The sequence below is a fragment of the Anas platyrhynchos genome, chromosome 26 (genome assembly GCF_047663525.1).
Source record: "Anas platyrhynchos isolate ZD024472 breed Pekin duck chromosome 26, IASCAAS_PekinDuck_T2T, whole genome shotgun sequence".
Lineage (NCBI taxonomy): Eukaryota > Metazoa > Chordata > Aves > Anseriformes > Anatidae > Anas > Anas platyrhynchos.
In genome coordinates this window covers 385,655-406,261 of record NC_092612.1, presented here as the reverse complement: position 1 = coordinate 406,261, position 20,607 = coordinate 385,655, and the positions used below count along the sequence as shown (strand labels likewise).

At 51.3% G+C, this 20,607-nt stretch overlaps 1 protein-coding gene across 4 annotated transcripts; it reads left to right on the top strand.

Moving 5' to 3' along the window:
• The first annotated feature begins 371 nt into the window (after positions 1-371).
• Positions 372-19,837, top strand: LOC101802190 (methanethiol oxidase). 4 transcript variants are annotated; one of them, XM_072027914.1, is made up of 12 exons: positions 372-527; positions 1,082-1,135; positions 15,584-15,696; positions 16,220-16,405; positions 16,897-17,017; positions 17,107-17,289; positions 17,625-17,813; positions 18,095-18,169; positions 18,337-18,458; positions 18,556-18,648; positions 18,771-18,889; positions 19,436-19,837. In XM_072027914.1, the coding sequence occupies exons 1-12, from the start codon at positions 524-526 to the stop codon at positions 19,596-19,598; spliced, it is 1,422 nt and encodes a 473-aa protein (XP_071884015.1). In that variant the 5' UTR covers positions 372-523; the 3' UTR covers positions 19,599-19,837. The 4 variants fall into 4 exon arrangements, with proteins under 4 accessions (XP_071884015.1, XP_071884012.1, XP_071884013.1 ...); XM_072027911.1 differs by lacking the exons at positions 15,584-15,696; positions 16,220-16,405; positions 16,897-17,017; ... (5 more) ...; positions 18,771-18,889; positions 19,436-19,837 and adding exons at positions 1,486-1,598; positions 2,708-2,893; positions 3,400-3,520; ... (5 more) ...; positions 5,274-5,392; positions 5,939-6,831 and having other exon boundaries at positions 373-527; XM_072027912.1 differs by lacking the exons at positions 15,584-15,696; positions 16,220-16,405; positions 16,897-17,017; ... (5 more) ...; positions 18,771-18,889; positions 19,436-19,837 and adding exons at positions 1,486-1,598; positions 2,708-2,893; positions 3,400-3,520; ... (5 more) ...; positions 5,274-5,392; positions 5,939-6,831 and having other exon boundaries at positions 373-527.
• The last annotated feature ends 770 nt before the right edge of the window (positions 19,838-20,607 follow it).

The following is a 20,607-nucleotide window of genomic DNA, read 5'->3' as shown; positions in this document are numbered from 1 at the left end:
GCCTCCATGAGTTCAAGCCTCGTAATTTCCAGGAGGCTGCTGGTGGGGCCAATTATCTAGCTGGGCTTCTCATCCCTCGTCTGGAATTTGCAATCGCTGCACATTTCTATTGCAAGAAGCTGGGCACTGGGGATGGCTTTAATTAGCCTGTGTCTTGGCTGGGCCATGGAGGCCTCCAGAGCCCGAAGAAGTCCCAGTGGAGATGAGCAGGGCCCCAGGATCAGATAGGGGTGGCTTGTGCTTCAGGAAAGGACCTGCATGGACTAGCAGATTTTTCCTCTAGATTGGTGGTTAGCAAGGCGGAAACAAGCCACAGCGCTGGTCTGGCACCTCCCAAACGCTTGGGAACATTCGCTCCTCCCTTGGCAGCTTGCTTTCTGCCCCCCACCCCTTAGTCGTGTATATAAGGGCCCTCCGAGCAGCCCTGGCACTACACGACCCACTCCAGCAAGGCAGACAGCAAGCTGCTCCTCCAGCCCCAGCACCTCTGCTCTTGAGGACAGTGAACCAGAAGGCCTTCAGCATGGGTAAGAAACGCTCTGCAGCCTCCCCACAGCAGCTCCATGCCCTCTCGCTCCGTCCTGGCCCTGGCTCCAGCCTCTGCCTGGGGCTGCAGACATCCCACCTTGAAGCCGAGTCCCACTTGTGGACTGGCAGCTTTGTTGCTCTGCTGCGCTGCTGGAAGGTGGGACTGAAGCCTGGGACACAAGGGTTTCTTTCATCTTGCTACTGGTCTGCTTCCAGGGGCTTAGCTTTGCTCATCCCAGCCCCCCTGCCTTGGGCAGGGACACCTCCCACCACACCAGCTTGCTCAAGGCTTCATCCAACCTGGCCTTGAGCGCTTCAGGGATGGGGCATCCACAGCTGCTCTGGGCAACCTGTGCCAGTGCCTCACAGCCCTCATAGTGAAGAATTTCTGCCTTATATCTAGTCTAAATCTACGCAAGTAGATGCTGGTCAGAGGTCCCCACTGATGACGAGGGTGGGCGAAGGTCCACTGGGTGGGATGGAGCCTTTTGAACTGGCACCATTTAAGGACGTGGACGTTTCTCCTTTCATTCTTCTCTCCTTCTCAATTCAGACAGATGCAAACTTCAGTGCTACGACTACCCCGTCTGCCCGGACGTTGTGAAAGGCAAGTCCTCTCGGGAATGTTTGGAAAGGGGGGCATTTGTGAAAGGGGGGTGTTAGCTTCAGACTGGATGATGACAAAGCCTGAGTCTTTTAGAGACCACCGTTAATTAATTGCATGTGCTGAGTCCCTTCCCTTGGTGGGAGAAAACTGGAGCTGTGCAGTGATCTGCTTGTGTTGTGTTCTCAGCTCTGGGCCAGGAGTGAGCCAGGGCTGGGCAGTTGTCATTGACCAAGGAGGAAGGTTGTAGCTGCAGAAAGCGTAGCTTAGTCTTATCTGAGTCTGCTGAAACTTTTTTTTTCTTTTATGGACATTTTATGTCTCTTTGTAACACAAGTTTTCTTTATTTGAAGCTCCTAGGGAAGAGGTTGCTTATGTGACCTGTACTTACCGAGAAACTTGCATCGACCAACCTGACTTCTTGGCCACTGTTGATCTCAACCCCAGATCTCCGTATTACGGCCAGGTACCTGTGCCTAGACTGTTTCTACTGAGCTGATGACTAGCTGCTGTCTTTGTGCTTCCTGATTCATGCCGTTTACTCTTTTCTGCTATGGAAATTCAGAGTGCTTTCCAGCCACTCTGTCATGCTTGTTGTTTTTTTTTTATGCCTTGCACCTTCTTGTCTTTCCACATTTTCATTTCTGTCTCTTGGTTGATTCTTTTATCCTGCTTCCTATTTGTTTTTCATGTCCTCTTCATGACTGTCTGGGCAACCAATAATTTTGCCATGACAGGCCTATTTCTTGCTTCTCCACTGGTGATACACACCAGCCTGGGATGTTGTCTGCTATGAATGTTAACTCCCTGCTGCTTTTCTGCTGTCCCCTGTGTACCTGGCTCCAGTTGAATCATCAGCATCTCTTTGTCTCAGGGGACAAGCCAGTAGGGATTCACTTCCCAACTCATTTCCATAGCATCTTGGTGCTACTAGTGAACTTTTGAGCACATGCTCTGAATCACCCTGCCAGTGGCTGCTCAGCAGGGAATATGTTCACTAGTAACCCAGATGGTTTAGGGTATCCTGCACTTTTGCAGATTTCATCTTTTTTCTACTGTACTGCAATTTCAGAATGCTCTGAACCAACCTGTCTGCTGTCATCCTAAACGCGAAATCCTTCAGAAACAAGTAAATACTAGGCATATTGTCTACATCAGGGTTGTATATATATTACCTGATTACTCCGTTAGTGCAAGAGATTAGGAGCAAATGCACTTTAAAGAAAATACAGACTTCTGAGAGTCCAGTGTTCGGAGAAGCTTCCAGAGTGAATCACCTGACATGTCAAGATGATAATCATCATTTCTTCATATGTAATTTTCTGAATTTTAGTGGCATGGGGTGAGGAATTCTTGAATGAATCTTTGATATCTCCACATTTCCCAGCTGCACACAGTCACCTGTCAAAGGGCAATGGCTAGTGTAAGGAGCAATGTTCTCCTTTCTGCGTCTCTAGAGGCATTCCCAGCTCTAGTCACATGGAGGCTACAAAGATAGAAGTATCTGCCTGTATTAATGTCCCCTTTTGTCCCTGCCTCCCTGACTGAACCCTAACTTTGCCTTTGACTGCCTAGGTGATCCACCGCCTGCCCATGCCCAACCTCAAAGACGAGCTGCATTCCTCAGGGTGGGGCGCCGGCTGCGTCTGCTTTGACAATATCACAACAAAAAGGAACAAGCTGATTCTCCCCTGTTTGATTTCTTCCCGTATTTACGTGGTGGATGTGGGTTCACAGTGCCGGGCTCCCAAGCTCTGTAAGGTATGCCTGAGCTGATTCAAAGGCAACTTTCTGGGAAGGACTTGGGAACTGGTGCTTCTGGAATAATGCACAGGGAAGAAGGTTCTCCTCCTCTTCTTTTCTTCCCCCTGATTTTAGAGACCTGGGTCATGCTTCCCCCTCGGCTTTCTCCTTCTCAGGCTGAGGGGAGGCTTCCACCCCCATTTTCTTGCCTTCCCTGTGCCTGTTGCATTCAGGGAGTGTCTAATAACTGGAAGCCATGTAGCACCCCATGCCTGGCCCCCATCCCAAAGAGTAAGGTGGGCAAACAAGCTCTTGCGAGTTGCTGCATTCATGTTGTCCTTGTAAAGGAGAGCTCAGTGGCTTCTTCGCTTCTTTCCAAGGATGAGCAAGGCCTAGCAGGTGTGATTTCTTCGAAAGAAAACTCCTGTGAACACCAGAAACCTCAGATGGCAAAGACTCTGCTCTGCCATGTAGTGTGAAATGAGCAGATCAGTCAGACTTACTCGTGTATACACTTCTTTCAGATGATTGAGCCAGTGGATGTCTTCTGGAAGTGCAACAAGGGATACCTCAGTGTACCTCATAGCCTGCCTAATGGTGATATACTGATTGCCAACATGGGAGATCCAGCTGGCAATGGAAAAGGTATTTTTCCCTACAATAAGACCATGAACAACATGACTGGTTGGAAAGATGAGTATTCGATCTGTTGTGCATGCCCTCTTGCATCACAGGAGGATTTATTGTGCTGGATGGAGAGACCTTTGAGCTGAAAGGTAACTGGGAAAACGAGTGCGAGGCCCCCCCAACTGGCTATGACTTCTGGTACCAGCCCCGCCACAACGTTCTCATCAGCTCTGCCGGACTGGTTCCAAAACGTGCGGGGCGTGGATTTAATCCTGATGATTTGAAGAAAGGTGAGAATGGGGATGCAAGCACTGAGCCAGAACTGACCAGGCTCATGGGAGGATGTTGATGCGGTTGCTGAACGGTCCAGAACCGGGGAGAGGGGGCAGGCGGAGTTGTCCCAAAATGGCCCATTTTACGGGCACTGCCCCAGGACGCTCATCGTCTCTCCTCAAGACAGGCTGGTTCCTGTTCTCTCCCTCTGTTCCCAAAGTCACTGCATTTTGCTGCTGCTAATCCTGGGTAGCCGCTGCCGTGGCTGTCCCTGCCAGGGAGCGTCTTTAGGTGTGAGCGATCTCCGTAGCTCCCCTGCCCTCTCCTGACTCTCGCCTTTCCTCTTCCTCAGGGGTCTTTGGGCGCCGCCTGAACGTGTGGAACTTGTCCTGCCGCACCCTGACCCAGTGCTTTGACCTGGGGGAGGACTCGTTGCCCTTGAGCGTTAAGTTCCTCCACAACCCCGATGCTGCTGAGGGCTATGTCAGCTGTGCCCTGAGTGGCATCATCTACCGCTTCTACAAGGCTTGTTGTGAGGCAAGTATTCTGCCCGCAGCCACCAGAAACCCAGGCACTGCACACAGACTCTCTGAATTTAAGAAGCGATTGGACTGTGCGCTTAGGCACATGCTCTAAAAGTTTGGGGAGAGCTGTGCGGTGCCAGGAGTTGGACTCAGTGATCCTTAGGGGTCCCTTCCAGCTCGAGATATCCTATGATTCTATGATTTGCCTGGCTGTGCAAGCGGGCGAGCGCAGGGGAGGGCTCTGTCCTGAGCAGCCAGGAATGCCCACGGCACGGTGTTTGTGCTCCTTTGCAGAGAGATACCTGGTCAGTAGAGGAGGCGATTCAGATACCAGCCAAGGAGGTGTCGGGATGGATTCTCTGCAAGATGCCAGGTTGGTGAGCCCTGAGGTGGAGTTGCCCTTTTCCTCTCGGAGCGCTGCGTTGTGCAGCCTGGCAAAGCCCAGCGGCCGTGCCCTGTAAACCCAATGCATGCCATGCCAGAGGGGCTGAGTTTTCTGCTGACGCCGCCTCCTCCAGAGTTCTTTTTTCTGTGCCCTAGCCTTCACAGCCGACATGGTCATCTCCTTGGATGACAAATACCTGTATCTCAGCAACTGGCTGCACGGAGACATCCGCCAGTATGACATCTCCAAAACCTGCAAGCCCAGGCTGGTGGGACAGGTAAGGACGGGCAGAGGGGCTTGCAGCGTTGCTTCCTTATCAGTACCTGGTGGTGGTTACAAGACAAGCCACACATCTCCCACTGCCTTGCTTCCAGGTGTTTGTGGGAGGCAGCATCCTCAGAGGCGGGCCCGTGACTGTGTGTAGAGATGAAGAGCTGAAGTGCCAGCCGGAGCCCTTGGTGATCAAGGTGAGCTGTGTTAGGAGGGGAGGCAGCCATTGTGCTCTGCTTCTCTGCTCTGCTGCCTCTGCTTTTGCTTGTCTGCTGAGAGAAAGAGGCCCTGACATCCCTGCTCTCTGTTGTGCCTCCAGTGCAAGAGGGTGTACGGTGGCCCTTGTAAGATGCAGCTCAGCTTGGATGGCAAGAGGCTGTACGTCACCAACTCCTTCTACAGCACGTGGGACAAGCAGTTCTACCCGAACGTGGTCAGGTAAGAAATCTGGGGGAGGAAAGGGGCCTCTTTTGCAAGGCCTCAGTGCTAGAAGTGGGGAAGGTGCCTCACCCAGGGGACTGCGAGGAATCCCTTGCGGTTGCTGTGCTTGCTCTTGTTGAATTGCACACGCAATTGTCTCCCGTGCACCTCTGAACCTGCTCCCTGTGTGGAGCTGCAGTGGCAGGGCTTGGCTTGGGAGCGCGTACGTTGATCGGCCTTGCAGGTGGAGTGAGTCCATCTGTGGGTCTCTCAGAGCCAGGCCACGGCTCTGCTCCACCAGAGGCGTTTTCGTTCAGTAACGATGACCTCCAACACAAAGGCAAGCTCCAGCCTGTCTGTCACATCATGCCTGGTGGTTTACTCGCCTCCGGTGAGAATTCAGCACGGAGCCATGGGTGCTGGTGTTAGCCACTGCTAGGAGTGGGCCTCTGCTGTCTTCTCTGTGGAGAAGACAAGATGTCAGGGAGAATGCCTCCACCTCATGAAGGGCAGGAAGGGCCCCGCGTGCTTGTCTGTAATGCCTGCTCTCTCGCCCCCCTGCAGGGAAGGCTCTGTCATGCTGCAGATTGATGTGGACACTGAGAAAGGAGGCCTGACGGTGAACAAGAACTTCCTGGTGGATTTCGGAAAGGAACCCAATGGGCCTTGCCTTGCCCATTCTATCCGCTTCCCTTGTGGAGATTCCACCTCCGACATCTTGGCCTAGACGCCATTGCCTAGACTCCCTTCTTCTCTCTAGTCTTCGGTGCAGCTGTTAAAACAGAGTGTAGGGTAATTGGGTCTGGGGGTCCCCATTCATTGCTGGAATCTAGGTTTCTGCTAATGTGAGCTACAGCTCAGCTGTCCTGTTGGAGGCTTTGGTTCGGGCACACCAGTGGTGAGCACAGACACATGGCATGGCATTCACCTTGTGGCACCGTGTGTCTGCCTTTGGTTTCAGTGCAAAGAAACCCCTGGGCACGCTTCACAGAGCAGGGTTAAGGGTGCTTGCTACTTATCGTGTAGAGATTTGCAGTATGCACAGCACCATTTCACAGATGTCTGCATACCCACCGTGCTGTTTGTCATTGCTGAGGACCTGTTGGGCACCTTTCTTGCTGGCCCTAGCCTGATAGCAATTGCTGTGGCGTAGCAGGGCCTGGTGGGAAGTTGTTGAACTCTGTTATGATTCAGAGCTCATTCACACTTGGAAATGAAGGGCAAAGAAGGCAAACCATCCATTTTGTCCGAATTGCTGTTCTTCATCCAGGTCATTCCTGGACAGTCTTTCCCTGGTGCAAGAGCACTTGAGGCTTGCTTGTGGCATGCTTGGGTCAGTATTGTATTACAGCCAAAGGAGCGAGTAGTGCTTTAATCTGAAAAGAGGTGCCTGTTTCCTGACACTGGTCTGCTCTTGTGTTCTGCTTTAAACACAAATAAAATTGTTCTTTGCATCACCTAGATCTTCACGTGTCTTATTTCATTGAACCTTTCTATAATGTTTTCAGCAGTGGCTAATGATAAGGTTGATGTTTGGGAAATCACCTCTACATAGTCACCGATAGTGCAAGAGTGCCTGTTTGTCTCTGTGAGATGCAAAGGTTGCAAAAATGTCAATATATTGTGGATCATTACAAATTTTAGCTTTTTACTTATCTACATTGGAAGAGTAACTTCATTTCCTTCCTTCACCCCTTCCATCAGCAAACTTATTGCTGGGTTCTTCTGTGCACCCTTATTGGTCCTAGAGAAAATCCAGCCTTTCTGGAGATTGCTTCCATAGCTTCCTGAATGAGGTGTCCAAGAAGTCTGGAAGGAATTGCCCTTTGTGGAAGGGATAGGGGGTTTCCTCTCCCCACGGAGCAGAGAGGATGAGGCTAGATGAGGGCCCAAGTTGCAGTGGTGAACCTTGGGTGGGAAGCATCCCTGGGGTACTGCTCTTCAGCCCCACAATCGCTTGTGAGTGCGTGACCCCTTGCTGAGGTCCTGCAGAGCTTCCCTATCAGAGGAGCCTTTCAGGTGATGTCCCTGCTGGTGGGGTGGCTCTGGAATGAGCTCTCCCCTTCCTTCAGACCCCTGCCAAGCCCGGGTCTCTCCAGAGGCGCCGCCTCCTCTCCATCGGCTGCAGGGAGGGTCTGGGCAGCAGGCACCCTGTGCCAGGCTGCAGGCCAGGTGAGGTGAATCTGCTCTGGAGACCTGCCCTTGGGACGGGCCAGGCCCCATCCCCATTCGCAGAATCACAGAATTGGAGAGGGGTTGGAAGGGACCTCAAGAGATCATCAGGTCCAACCCTCCTGCCAAAGCACATTCCCTAGAACTGGTTGCCCAGGTAGGCATCCAAACAGGTCTCAAATATCTCCAGAGAAGGAGACTCCACACAAACCCTGGGCAGCCTGTTCCATGTTCTGTCGACCTCACTCTAAAAAAAAAGTTTTGCCTCGCATTTAAGCAGAACCTCCTATGTTCCAGCTTGTACCCATTGCTCCTTGTCCTGTCATGGGGTGTCACCGAGAAGAGCCTGGCCCCGTCCTCCTGACACTCCCCCTTTACATATTTATAAGCATTAATAAGGTCACCCCTCGGTCTCCTCTTCCCCAAGCTAAAGAGACCCTGCTCCCTCAGCCTTTCCTCTTAAGGAAGATGCTTCGCTCCCTTAATCTGAAGCTGGATGCTTTGTTTGTTCCCTCTAGTGGTGGTTCGGAAGATACGCTTCGCCCTGCTGCCTGTGCCTGTCAAGTCATCCTCGTGTTTTGGTAGCTCCAAAATGCTTTTTTTTTTTTTTTTTTTTTTTTTTTTCCCTTGGGCACAAGCTTCAAGGGTGGATGGAGTTGCATGTGTAGCTGAGGATACTTTCGGACTGCACAATTCATTCACGCACAAGGTTAAGACAAAGCTTGTAGATACAGGACTGAAAACTAGTGTCCCGAAAAATCCTGTTGACCATGCAGCCATTGTGAATGCTCCATTCTGCCCTTGGTCTTCTTTTCAGACGAACCTTTCTTTAAGGGATGTTGCCAGGGACATAAGGATGCTAGTGTAACTTTATGACTTCTATTATGATTAAATGTTTCTCAAAGAATTTTGCACAGGAACCATGGATATTGCAGAGGACGGAAAAGTGGATTGATTAGGTCATTTTACTATACATAAAAATAATCTCTAATAGAAGACACTAACCTGTTTTCTGCCTTCATGTTTGCTACCACGATACGTAGACACTCACCAGAAACTCATATGAAGAAGTATAAAATGGTTCCTTGGAGTGAAACCTGAAATGTTTAAGTAAATTGCTCAGTATATGAGTTGAGTTGCATATATTAGCCGAGTTGCTAATGCCTGTCTTCAGGTAGAGACACGGAAGACACGGGGCTCGCAATGCATCCACTGCTGTCGTGTAGCTTGGATGCCAGGAAAAAAGGCAGGTGCTGCTTGTCCGTGCTCCCCAGCTGCATGGTGCTGCCACTCCTCTGGTGCCAGGTGGAGTGATTGTGGGGCTGTGGGAGAAGTCAGTTCAACAACCTGATCCGGCAGAAACCTGAGCCACCAGAAACGTGACTCACTGTCCATTGGTGTGGACAATTTCCCTGTGGCTGCACGTGGCAGGGCTGTTCGATGGCAGCCTGAAGTGGCTGCTCATTAGCTGGTGCCTGAAATCACAACCTAAGGATGTGGGTTTCAGATGGGTTTATCCTGTCATAGCTGTGGGACATAGTGGGGAGGAGTGAGCCCACTCTTCCCATGCTTCTGGTCAGATATTTCTGCCCCCTCTCCTGTGACTCTTGCTCCAAAAGCAAACAGCTGATTTGTAGGGGAAAGGGTGGCTGGGGTAATAATGGAAAAAAGAGTCAGGTGCCTTGAGGGAGGAGAAACGCAGTCTTGCTATGCTGCAGTGCTGTCCCTCTGCAGGAGGTGAGCTCGGCTGACTTTGCTCTGGGCTGGGCTGAGCCTCCAGCCTCTCCGTAGCTGAGACTGGGGGAAGCATCCACTGAGCGAGGTTCATGAAGCCCGATGGCTTGGCTGCACAGGGCACCCAGCAGCTTTGGCAGAGCAGAGCATGCCCCATAAGAGCCAAGCTGTTGTGTTGTGCACTCTGCTCACAACCCACTCCCACAGTACACGAGGAATCAGATTTGATCTCCTTCATGAGGCTGTAAATCCAGTTTATCTTCTGAAACAACTAGTCTGGTCAGCCTGCTCTTGCAAAGGGTGTTCTGTGAACCCCTGTGTTTGTGGTGCGATCCATCTCGCCCAGCCTTACAGCAGGACATTCTGGAGGAGGACACGTGCGTAGTTGCCTTCATTGCCTTTATGCCCATGGAGAGGGAAAATGGCATACTGGCAGGGTGTTTCAAGTCACTCAGAGTTGGCCATTTCAAACAGGTCAGATGAATGAGAGCCAGAAAAATCATCTCCTGATTTCTTTTGCCTCACAGACTTTGTGCCTGACATGCTTCAAAGCATGATGAACTTTTCATAGAATCATAGATTCAGACTCGTAGAATCATTATGTTGGAAAAGACTTTCAAGATCGTCAAGTCCAACCATCAACCTGGCCTAGATCCAGTGTCAATGCAGTCTTGAGAGCACTAGCAGACTCTTATCTCTGTCTTCAAAAGGAACATTTTCAGCTATCTTATTTTTTTTAGGTAAATGTTTTTAAGGCATTCATTGGCATGGGCTGTGTAATCCAGTTCCTGAAAGAATGTCGGACTTCAGCTTTGATCTCTCCACCTGTCCCAGCCAGAGATGTGCTACCAAAAAGCAGCATCAAGGCCAGTACTACCCTCACGGCATCCCTATAGGCAGTCCCAGCAGCAGCAAGGCCTAAGTGACTGCTTGCATTAAGGTCCCTTTTTTTCTCTGCTTCTCTGAGTGAAATATTTTTGCCTTTGGCTATGTGATCCACTGCCTGTCCAACCTGAAAGATGAGCGTCATCACTTCAGGATGGAATGGAAGCATCACATGTTTTGATGATGTGTCATCAGGGAAAAAGAACAAACTGATACTTCTGAGTTTAATCTTTTTTCCTGATTTTATGTCACGGATATGAGAACAAACTTATGGGCTCCAAGCTGTGCACACTATGCCTGAGGTGGCATGCTTCTGGGAAGTAGATGGGATCTGGAGCTTTTGGAAGAAGATACAAGGAAAAGGATTTTTGGATTACCCCTCAATGCTTGTGTAGGCAAATATGGAACTGGGACCCATCCCTAGTCACTTAAAATGCAAGTCATTAAAAACGAGATCTTAACCTAGATACAGAAAGAATTGCAAAATGTGAGAGACACTTATATTAGAACACAGTTCCTTTGTCCATAATACCAGCTTTTTTTTTCTTTTTCAGAGTAGATGGTTGGATTTTAGAAGGAACTCAATGAGCCTTGCACGCTCATGATAGGAGCTTCTCTCCTGAAGACAGCACATCTGATATCAGGTTGTAGCAATTCAAGGAAAAGCACATATTTATTTCTGCGTTCTCAGGTTAGAGAAGGACATAAAGTGTCTTTTTTCAGCAGAGACTTTATCCAACAACTTGAACCACTGTAGCTTAAAATATATTGTTCCTCCATTGGCTTATATCTGCAAATAACAGGCAAGTGCCAGTGAGGTGACCTCCTGTTGTCACCTTCCTTTCCATCAGCAGTGCAGTTTCACATTTGCTATACATTTTTCCTCATGCACAGGAAGGTTTCAGGTGAGCATATATCAATCTGCTTCAAAAATCGTCTTCTTTATCCTCTCTATTTCATGTTCACTGCTGCTGGTAGAGTTGGAACATGGGGACCACTCATTCCACACATTGGCTGCGATTTCTGTGTACCTTGCTGCTGGTGAAATGTCAGGCCCCACTGAAGTTCAGGTAGAAAAGACAAAAACGAATTGGGCCTCACTCTGTGAGTATAAATTGGCCAGCCAAGATCTGCTTCATAACATCAGCAAGACAGACTGGCAGCTGCTTATAATCAGACTCCCTGTGGGTTAGGATCATTAGTCAGTAAACACTGATGTGTGGAGCTGTGAGAGCTCCAAGCTGACACACTCTAAGCCACATCTTGAAGAAGTTAACAGTGAACTTTGTTAAGCTTCCTGTGCCACATAAACAGGTTGCAAATTAACCACCAACACCTGTGTTGCCCCTGCTGTTTGAAGGGAAAATCATGGTTGTTTTAACACAAGCAGTGGATGGTGTTCTTCCCTTCCTGAAGGGGGAAAGGGACTGCAACAGAGACCTGCAGCATGGTGAGGTCTTAGATAACATAGCTCTGCTGGCATTTTTTGCTGGGGCACTGGTGATAATGAGAGTCCTTCCACACTCTGCTGCTCCTTTCATGCACAGCACCTACCTGAACTATCTGAATCTGGTAGAAGGCTGTAAGAAGAGTAAGGGGGCAGGCCAAAAGGACAGGAAAAGGGGATTTCAGAATGCAGGATCGTGAGCAACGCTGAGATACACCAGGGCACCTCCAGGGTTATATTCGAGGATCAGGTGGGAAGGGACAGGGTCTCCACCCTGGAGAGCTGGGGAAAGGTCACAGGACGGTCCCATCATTGGGGGAGTTGTTGCTTGGGTGCTAAGAGAAGCCTCAGTGTCCTCAGTGAAGCAGGGTCTTCTCCCAGCGCATTCGGTGTGCAGTGCCAGTCCATGCCAGAATGCTTCACTCCATCATGCCCATGATCACAATGACAGCATGTTCGTCCCTATCAGGGTTGGAAGTGATGGGCAGGAGGAGGGACGGAGCTGCCACCACGGTCTGGGCTGCACCGGGAAGCCCCCAGTTGCTTTTCCATGTCACAGCTTCCTACCCGTGCCTGCCACAGGGAGCTCTTCTTGGGCTGGGAGCAGGCTGTAGCGATGTTGTTCCCCACCAACCATTGCTTGCGTTCCTGTTGGTGTTGCTGAGCCTGCTCTTATCCTTCTTCCTATCAGCTTTAATTAGAAAACTCTACGCCCCACAGCTTGGTTTTGTGAGGGATGCCAAAGACGTCACCGAGGAAAGCCAACTAGGATGACCAGCACACTGTTAATGAGCAGCAGACTAATGAAGTTTTTAATTAGCAGGTGTACGGGTACAAGAAGGTGCATTGAGACATGCACATGGTGACTGCAAAAGCACTCTGTCAGGGGCAGCAGCCAAGCCCCTGACGTTGCCTCTGATGGAGCAGCCGCTGCAGCTGCACCCTGCCATCAGGCCTGAGTGTCCTTCAGTGGGCAGCATCCCCTGGTGCCCATTTTCTGGAGCACATCTTCAGGCTGTGCCAGCCTGAAAGGCAAATCCTGTGGAAAAAATGAGCGTGAGCCTGTGTGCCAGTCATTTTGCCTTTGCTGCCACCTGACCCAAAAGCGTTTGGCAAGCCCAATCACACGGAAGGTGATTCCAGTGCGTTTCACTGCCGTGCATGTATTTCCCCCCACTCCTACGTGTTACTCGCAGGTCATCGAGGCAGAAGGGCAGTCCTGGGCTTGGATCTTGATGGCATTTCTTGACCCCTCCTGGTGTTGGCAGAGGATGTAATTTCTTTCACAGGAGCCGCTCTTGCCTTGACTAGGACTCCACTTCTCTGGCAGCTAATCAAACAAGGTTTTGTGCCACTGCTTTGCGTGCTTTCTGCTCTCCTCCGTGATGGTCTTTTACCAACTTCTTCTCATCTTACAGAGAAACTTGGCGTAGCTGGGCAGCAACAGTGGCAGCACGAACTGTCCATTGATGGTTTGTGTGGAAGGGTCCAGCTGTGGCAGGTAACAACCCCTCTCCAGCCTGCCTTTGCCCTTGGCAGTGAAAATGATGAGGCGCATTTGTGCTGAACAGATCACACGAGTTCTTGTAAGAATCCTTTGGCAATGGTGTCAGCTTGATGCTCCTCTCTCACAGAAAAGACCAAGAGCTTGGCTGCTCCCATGTCCCCCGTCACCTGTTTAGAGAGCTGTGCTGAAGCCAGAGCCATTAATTAGAGCCTGGGCGAGATGTCCTCTCTTCTGATAGGGATCTCCTGAGGGCTTCTTTAGTGGCTCTGTCAGATGTTTCTGCATTCCTACGTGGAGCAATTACTTACCCGATGTAATTTGCCCGCTGATTGAGGAGTTCTTCCACGAGATATGGTACTCGTTCACGTTCCATGGCGCTTGGTGGATTGTAGGGCTTTGTGCCACCCAACAGGGCCCTGTCCCAAGAACCCATGGAGCTGTGCAGTGGGGTGTCCAAGCAGGTGGACATGGAGACACCTCCAGCATCAGTTTTCCATGGCATCGTTCTGCTTCAGGGAGGTGCGGAGAGGATGTGGCCACTGCTGCAGTGCCGTGTTGTGATGCCGACCTGCCCCAAAACCTTGAGGTCCCTATTTTTCACAGGTTGACTGACTCTCCCGTGTGCAGGTGCAAGCCTGAGAGGCAGCTGGCATGCCTTGATCCTCAGATGTGCTGGGTCAAGACTGGCACAGAGTGTACGTCCTGAGGCATCCGTCCCTGGCCATAGTTATCTTCTGAGTGCTTGGGAGCTGGCGGCAACTCCTCAGGGCTCCTGTGAGCTCAGTACTGGTGGAGCCCCTGCCTCTCGGAATCCCTGGATCCCCATTCTTCCGAGCTCAGGAAGTCTTCTTCACGGGTGGAGGAACCTGTGGGCCTGGCTTTCTGAGCTGGTGGCAGGGAGCCCGTGTCTTCCTCTGAGCCCTCAAACAGAGACGTGCCTTGTGTCAGGGTCCAGATTTTGGAGGTGCCTTTGGTGGCCTCCATGAGTTCAAGCCTCGTAATCTCCAGGAGGCTGCTGGTGGGGCCAATTATCTAGCTGGGCTTCTCATCCCTCGTCTGGAATTTGCAATCGCTGCACATTTCTATTGCAAGAAGCTGGGCACTGGGGATGGCTTTAATTAGCCTGTGTCTTGGCTGGGCCATGGAGGCCTCCAGAGCCCAAAGAAGTCCCAGTGGAGATGAGCAGGGCCCCAGGATCAGATAGGGGTGGCTTGTGCTTCAGGAAAGGACCTGCATGGACTAGCAGATTTTTCCTCTAGATTGGTGGTTAGCAAGGCGGAAACAAGCCACAGCGCTGGTCTGGCACCTCCCAAACGCTTGGGAACATTCGCTCCTCCCTTGGCAGCTTGCTTTCTGCCCCCCACCCCTTAGTCGTGTATATAAGGGCCCTCCGAGCAGCCCTGGCACTACACGACCCACTCCAGCAAGGCAGACAGCAAGCTGCTCCTCCAGCCCCAGCACCTCTGCTCTTGAGGACAGTGAACCAGAAGGCCTTCAGCATGGGTAAGAAACGCTCTGCAGCCTCCCCACAGCAGCTCCATGCCCTCTCGCTCCGTCCTGGCCCTGGCTCCAGCCTCTGCCTGGGGCTGCAGACATCCCACCTTGAAGCCGAGTCCCACTTGTGGACTGGCAGCTTTGTTGCTCTGCTGCGCTGCTGGAAGGTGGGACTGAAGCCTGGGACACAAGGGTTTCTTTCATCTTGCTACTGGTCTGCTTCCAGGGGCTTAGCTTTGCTCATCCCAGCCCCCCTGCCTTGGGCAGGGACACCTCCCACCACACCAGCTTGCTCAAGGCTTCATCCAACCTGGCCTTGAGCGCTTCAGGGATGGGGCATCCACAGCTGCTCTGGGCAACCTGTGCCAGTGCCTCACAGCCCTCATAGTGAAGAATTTCTGCCTTATATCTAGTCTAAATCTACTCAAGTAGATGCTGGTCAGAGGTCCCCACTGATGACGAGGGTGGGCGAAGGTCCACTGGGTGGGATGGAGCCTTTTGAACTGGCACCATTTAGGGATGTGGATGTTTCTCCTTTCATTCTTCTCTTCTTCTCAATTCAGACAGATGCAAACTTCAGTGCTACGACTACCCCGTCTGCCCAGACGTTGTGAAAGGCAAGTCCTCTCGGGAATGTTTGGAAAGGGGGGCATTTGTGAAAGGGGGGTGTTAGCTTCAGACTGGATGATGACAAAGCCTGCGTCTTTTAAAGACCACCGTTAATTAATTGCATGTGCTGAGTCCCTTCCCTCGGTGGGAGAAAACTGGAGCTGTGCAGTGATCTGCTTGTGTTGTGTTCTCAGCTCTGGGCCAGGAGTGAGCCAGGGCTGGGCAGTTGTCATTGACCAAGGAGGAAGGTTGTAGCTGCAGAAAGCGTAGCTTAGTCTTATCTGAGAGTCTGCTGAAGTTTTTTATTTACCCTTACTCTCATTTCATGGCACATTGTAACACAAGTTTTCCATATACCTAGCTCCTAGAGAGGAGCTTGCATATGTGACCTGTACTTACCGAGAAACATGCACCAACCAACCTGACTTCTTGGCCACTGTTGATCTCAACCCCAGATCTCCGTATTACTGCCAGGTACCTGTGCCTACACCGCTTTATTTGCAGTGATGACCAGACGTTTACTCCATGCTTCACAACATGTACTCTATTCTGCTGTCCCGTGTGCCTGACTCTAGCTGAATCTTCTGCATCTCTGTGTCCCAACTCATTTCCAGAGCATCTTTGTGCTGCTATTCAACTTCTGGTTTGAATCTCCTGCCTATGACTGTTCAACAGGGAAAATAGTCCCTAGTGACCCAGGAGGATGAGAGTATCCAGCGCTTCCAGCATGTTTCTATTGTACTGCAATTTCAGAGATGCTATAAGGCACTGAACCAAGCAGTCTGATGTCATGCTGAATGGGAAATCAGCAATTATCTGTCTCTGAAAGATACTAGGCAGATTCTCTACATCCACTCTTCTTCTTTGAAATGACCTTTCCCCAGATCTTCTTTGGTGCAGGGGACAGTATTATCACCTCTAAGTTGTTGGATGCATTAATGTCCCCTTTTGTCCCTGCCTCCCTGACTGAACCCTAACTTTGCCTTTGACTGCCTAGGTGATCCACCGCCTGCCCATGCCCAACCTCAAAGACGAGCTGCATTCCTCAGGCTGGAGCGCTGGCTGCGTCTGCTTTGACAATATCACAACAAAAAGGAACAAGCTGATTCTCCCCTGTTTGATTTCTTCCCGTATTTACGTGGTGGATGTGGGTTCACAGTGCCGGGCTCCCAAGCTCTGTAAGGTATGCCTGAGCTGATTCAAAGGCAACTTTCTGGGAAGGACTTGGGAACTGGTGCTTCTGGAATAATGCACAGGGAAGAAGGTTCTCCTCCTCTTCTTTTCTTCCCCCTGATTTTAGAGACCTGGGTCATGCTTCCCCCTCGGCTTTCTCCTTCTCAGGCTGAGGGGAGGCTTCCATCCCCATTTTCTTGCCTTCCCTGTGCCTGTTGCATTCAGGGAGTGTCTAGTAACTGGAAGCCATGTAGCACCCCATGCCTGGCCCCCATCCCAAAGAGTAAGGTGGGCAAACAAGCTCTTGCGAGTTGCTGCATTCATGTTGTCCTTGTAAAGGAGAGCTCAGTGGCTTCTTCGCTTCTTTCCAAGGATGAGCAAGGCCTAGCAGGTGTGATTTCTTCGAAAGAAAACTCCTGTGAACGCCAGAAACCTCAGATGGCAAAGACTCTGCTATATAGTGTGAAATGAGGCTTACATCTGTGTGTCCTCTTTTTCCAGATGATTGAGCCAGTGGATGTCTTCTGGAAGTGCAACAAGGGTCACCTTAGTATAGTTCATAGCCTGCCTAATGGTGATATACTGATTGCCAACATGGGAGATCCAGCTGGCAATGGAAAAGGTACTTTTCCCTACAATAAGACCATGAACAACATGACTGGTTGGAAAGATGAGTATTCGATCTGTTGTGCATGCCCTCTTGCATCACAGGAGGATTTATTGTGCTGGATGGAGAGACCTTTGAGCTGAAAGGTAACTGGGAAAACGAGTGCGAGGCCCCCCCAACTGGCTATGACTTCTGGTATCAGCCCCGCCACAACGTTCTCATCAGCTCTGCCGGACTGGTTCCAAAACGTGCGGGGCGTGGATTTAATCCTGATGATTTGAAGAAAGGTGAGAATGGGGATGCAAGCACTGAGCCAGAACTGACCAGGCTCATGGGAGGATGTTGATGCGGTTGCTGAACGGTCCAGAACCGGGGAGAGGGGGCAGGCGGAGTTGTCCCAAAATGGCCCATTTTACGGGCACTGCCCCAGGACGCTCATCGTCTCTCCTCAAGACAGGCTGGTTCCTGTTCTCTCCCTCTGCTCCCAAAGCCACTGCATTTTGCTGCTGCTAATCCTGGGTAGCCGCTGCCGTGGCTGTCCCTGCCAGGGAGCGTCTTTAGGTGTGAGCGATCTCCGTAGCTCCCCTGCCCTCTCCTGACTCTCGCCTTTCCTCTTCCTCAGGGGTCTTTGGGCGCCGCCTGAACGTGTGGAACTTGTCCTGCCGCACCCTGACCCAGTGCTTTGACCTGGGGGAGGACTCGTTGCCCTTGAGCGTTAAGTTCCTCCACAACCCCGATGCTGCTGAGGGCTATGTCAGCTGTGCCCTGAGTGGCATCATCTACCGCTTCTACAAGGCTTGTTGTGAGGCAAGTATTCTGCCCGCAGCCACCAGAAACCCAGGCACTGCACACAGACTCTCTGAATTTAAGAAGCGATTGGACTGTGCGCTTAGGCACATGCTCTAAAAGTTTGGGGAGAGCTGTGCGGTGCCAGGAGTTGGACTCAGTGATCCTTAGGGGTCCCTTCCAGCTCGAGATATCCTATGATTCTATGATTTGCCTGGCTGTGCAAGCGGGCGAGCGCAGGGGAGGGCTCTGTCCTGAGCAGCCAGGAATGCCCACGGCACAGTGTTTGTGCTCCTTTGCAGAGAGATACCTGGTCAGTAGAGGAGGCGATTCAGATACCAGCCAAGGAGGTGTCGGGATGGATTCTCTGCAAGATGCCAGGTTGGTGAGCCCTGAGGTGGAGTTGCCCTTTTCCTCTCGGAGCGTTGCATTGTGCAGCCTGGCAAAGCCCAGCGGCTGTGCCCTGTAAACCCAATGCACGCCGAGCCAGAGGGGCTGAGTTTTCTGCTGACGCCGCCTCCTCCAGAGTTCTTTTTTCTGTGCCCTAGCCTTCACAGCCGACATGGTCATCTCCTTGGATGACAAATACCTGTATCTCAGCAACTGGCTGCACGGAGACATCCGCCAGTATGACATCTCCAAAACCTGCAAGCCCAGGCTGGTGGGACAGGTAAGGACGGGCAGAGGGGCTTGCAGCGTTGCTTCCTTATCAGTACCTGGTGGTGGTTACAAGACAAGCCACACATCTCCCACTGCCTTGCTTCCAGGTGTTTGTGGGAGGCAGCATCCTCAGAGGCGGGCCCGTGACTGTGTGTAGAGATGAAGAGCTGAAGTGCCAGCCGGAGCCCTTGGTGATCAAGGTGAGCTGTGTTAGGAGGGGAGGCAGCCATTGTGCTCTGCTTCTCTGCTCTGCTGCCTCTGCTTTTGCTTGTCTGCTGAGAGAAAGAGGCCCTGACATCCCTGCTCTCTGTTGTGCCTCCAGTGCAAGAGGGTGTACGGTGGCCCTTGTAAGATGCAGCTCAGCTTGGATGGCAAGAGGCTGTACGTCACCAACTCCTTCTACAGCACGTGGGACAAGCAGTTCTACCCGAACGTGGTCAGGTAAGAAATCTGGGGGAGGAAAGGGGCCTCTTTTGCAAGGCCTCAGTGCTAGAAGTGGGGAAGGTGCCTCACCCAGGGGACTGCGAGGAATCCCTTGCGGTTGCTGTGCTTGCTCTTGTTGAATTGCACACGCAATTGTCTCCCGTGCACCTCTGAACCTGCTCCCTGTGTGGAGCTGCAGTGGCAGGGCTTGGCTTGGGAGCGCGTACGTTGATCGGCCTTGCAGGTGGAGTGAGTCCATCTGTGGGTCTCTCAGAGCCAGGCCACAGCTCTGCTCCACCAGAGGCGTTTTCGTTCAGTAACGATGACCTCCAACACAAAGGCAAGCTCCAGCCTGTCTGTCACATCATGCCTGGTGGTTTACTCGCCTCCGGTGAGAATTCAGCACGGAGCCATGGGTGCTGGTGTTAGCCACTGCTGGGAGTGGGCCTCTGCTGTCTTCTCTGCGGAGAAGACAAGATGTCAGGGAGAATGCCTCCACCTCATGAAGGGCAGGAAGGGCCCCGCGTGCTTGTCTGTAATGCCTGCTCTCTCGCCCCCCTGCAGGGAAGGCTCTGTCATGCTGCAGATTGATGTGGACACTGAGAAAGGAGGCCTGACGGTGAACAAGAACTTCCTGGTGGATTTCGGAAAGGAACCCAATGGGCCTTGCCTTGCCCGTTCTATCCGCTTCCCTTGCGGAGATTCCACCTCCGACATCTTGGCCTAGACGCCATCGCCTAGCCTCCCTTCTCGCTGATCTGAGTTGCTGTTCTTCATCCAGGTGATTCCTGGACAGTTTTTCTTTGGTGCAAGAGCATTTGAGGCTTGCTTGTGGCATGCTTGGGTCAGTATTGTATTACAGCCAAAGGAGTGAGTAGTGCTTTAATCTGAAAAGAGGTGCCTGTTTCCTGACACTGGTTTGCTCGTGTTCTGCTTTAAAGACAAATAAAATTGTTCTTTGCATCACCTAGATCTTCACGTGTCTTATTTCATTGAACCTTTCTATAATGTTTTCAGCAGTGGTTAATGATAAGGTTGACATCTGGGAAATCACTTCTACAAGATCACTGGACCACCTTTTGGTGCCAGTTCTCAGGAGCTGTGGGCCAGCAGCCTTCCATGAGAGAGGGAATTAGTGTTAGAGCTTGCTGATTTTCTGGTCTGCACCTGGGGTGAGCACTGGCAGGGACAGGGCAGCAACTTGCTGCTAAAGATGTGCCTGTAGAGGCTGAGAGCCTGCTGCACTGCCCGTGAGACCGAGCCTGCAGACACTCAGCTTTGCAGCCAGAAGCAGCAGCAGACACTGACTAAGTTAGATGTGTCATGGGGAAAACTGTTACTCTGCTCCTGCCCTCCTTCCAGCCTGCAAATTAACATCCCACAGTAAACATTCGTCCTGCAATTAAAAGAAACCCAGTCCTCATTTTTCATTTTTCCTAGTGATTAACATCTGCAACCTCGTAAAATTATTTCTGTGGTTGGAAATGCAAGCACTTGCCCATCTCTCATGAGGGGCGCCCCATGGGGAAACTCAGGACAGTGCTTCTAGCAGAGAATCAGAGGAGAGGAGCTGCCTGCTTTCTCTCTGTGGCTAAAAGCCCTTGTTTTGAATTTCACAAGAACATATGTACTACAGAGCGCAGCCACAGCCATGTCCTCTTCCCCGTGGGAAGGGAGGAGATTCTGGTAGCTCTGAAATAGCTTCCCTGCACGATCCCAGTGCTGAAAGACGCTGA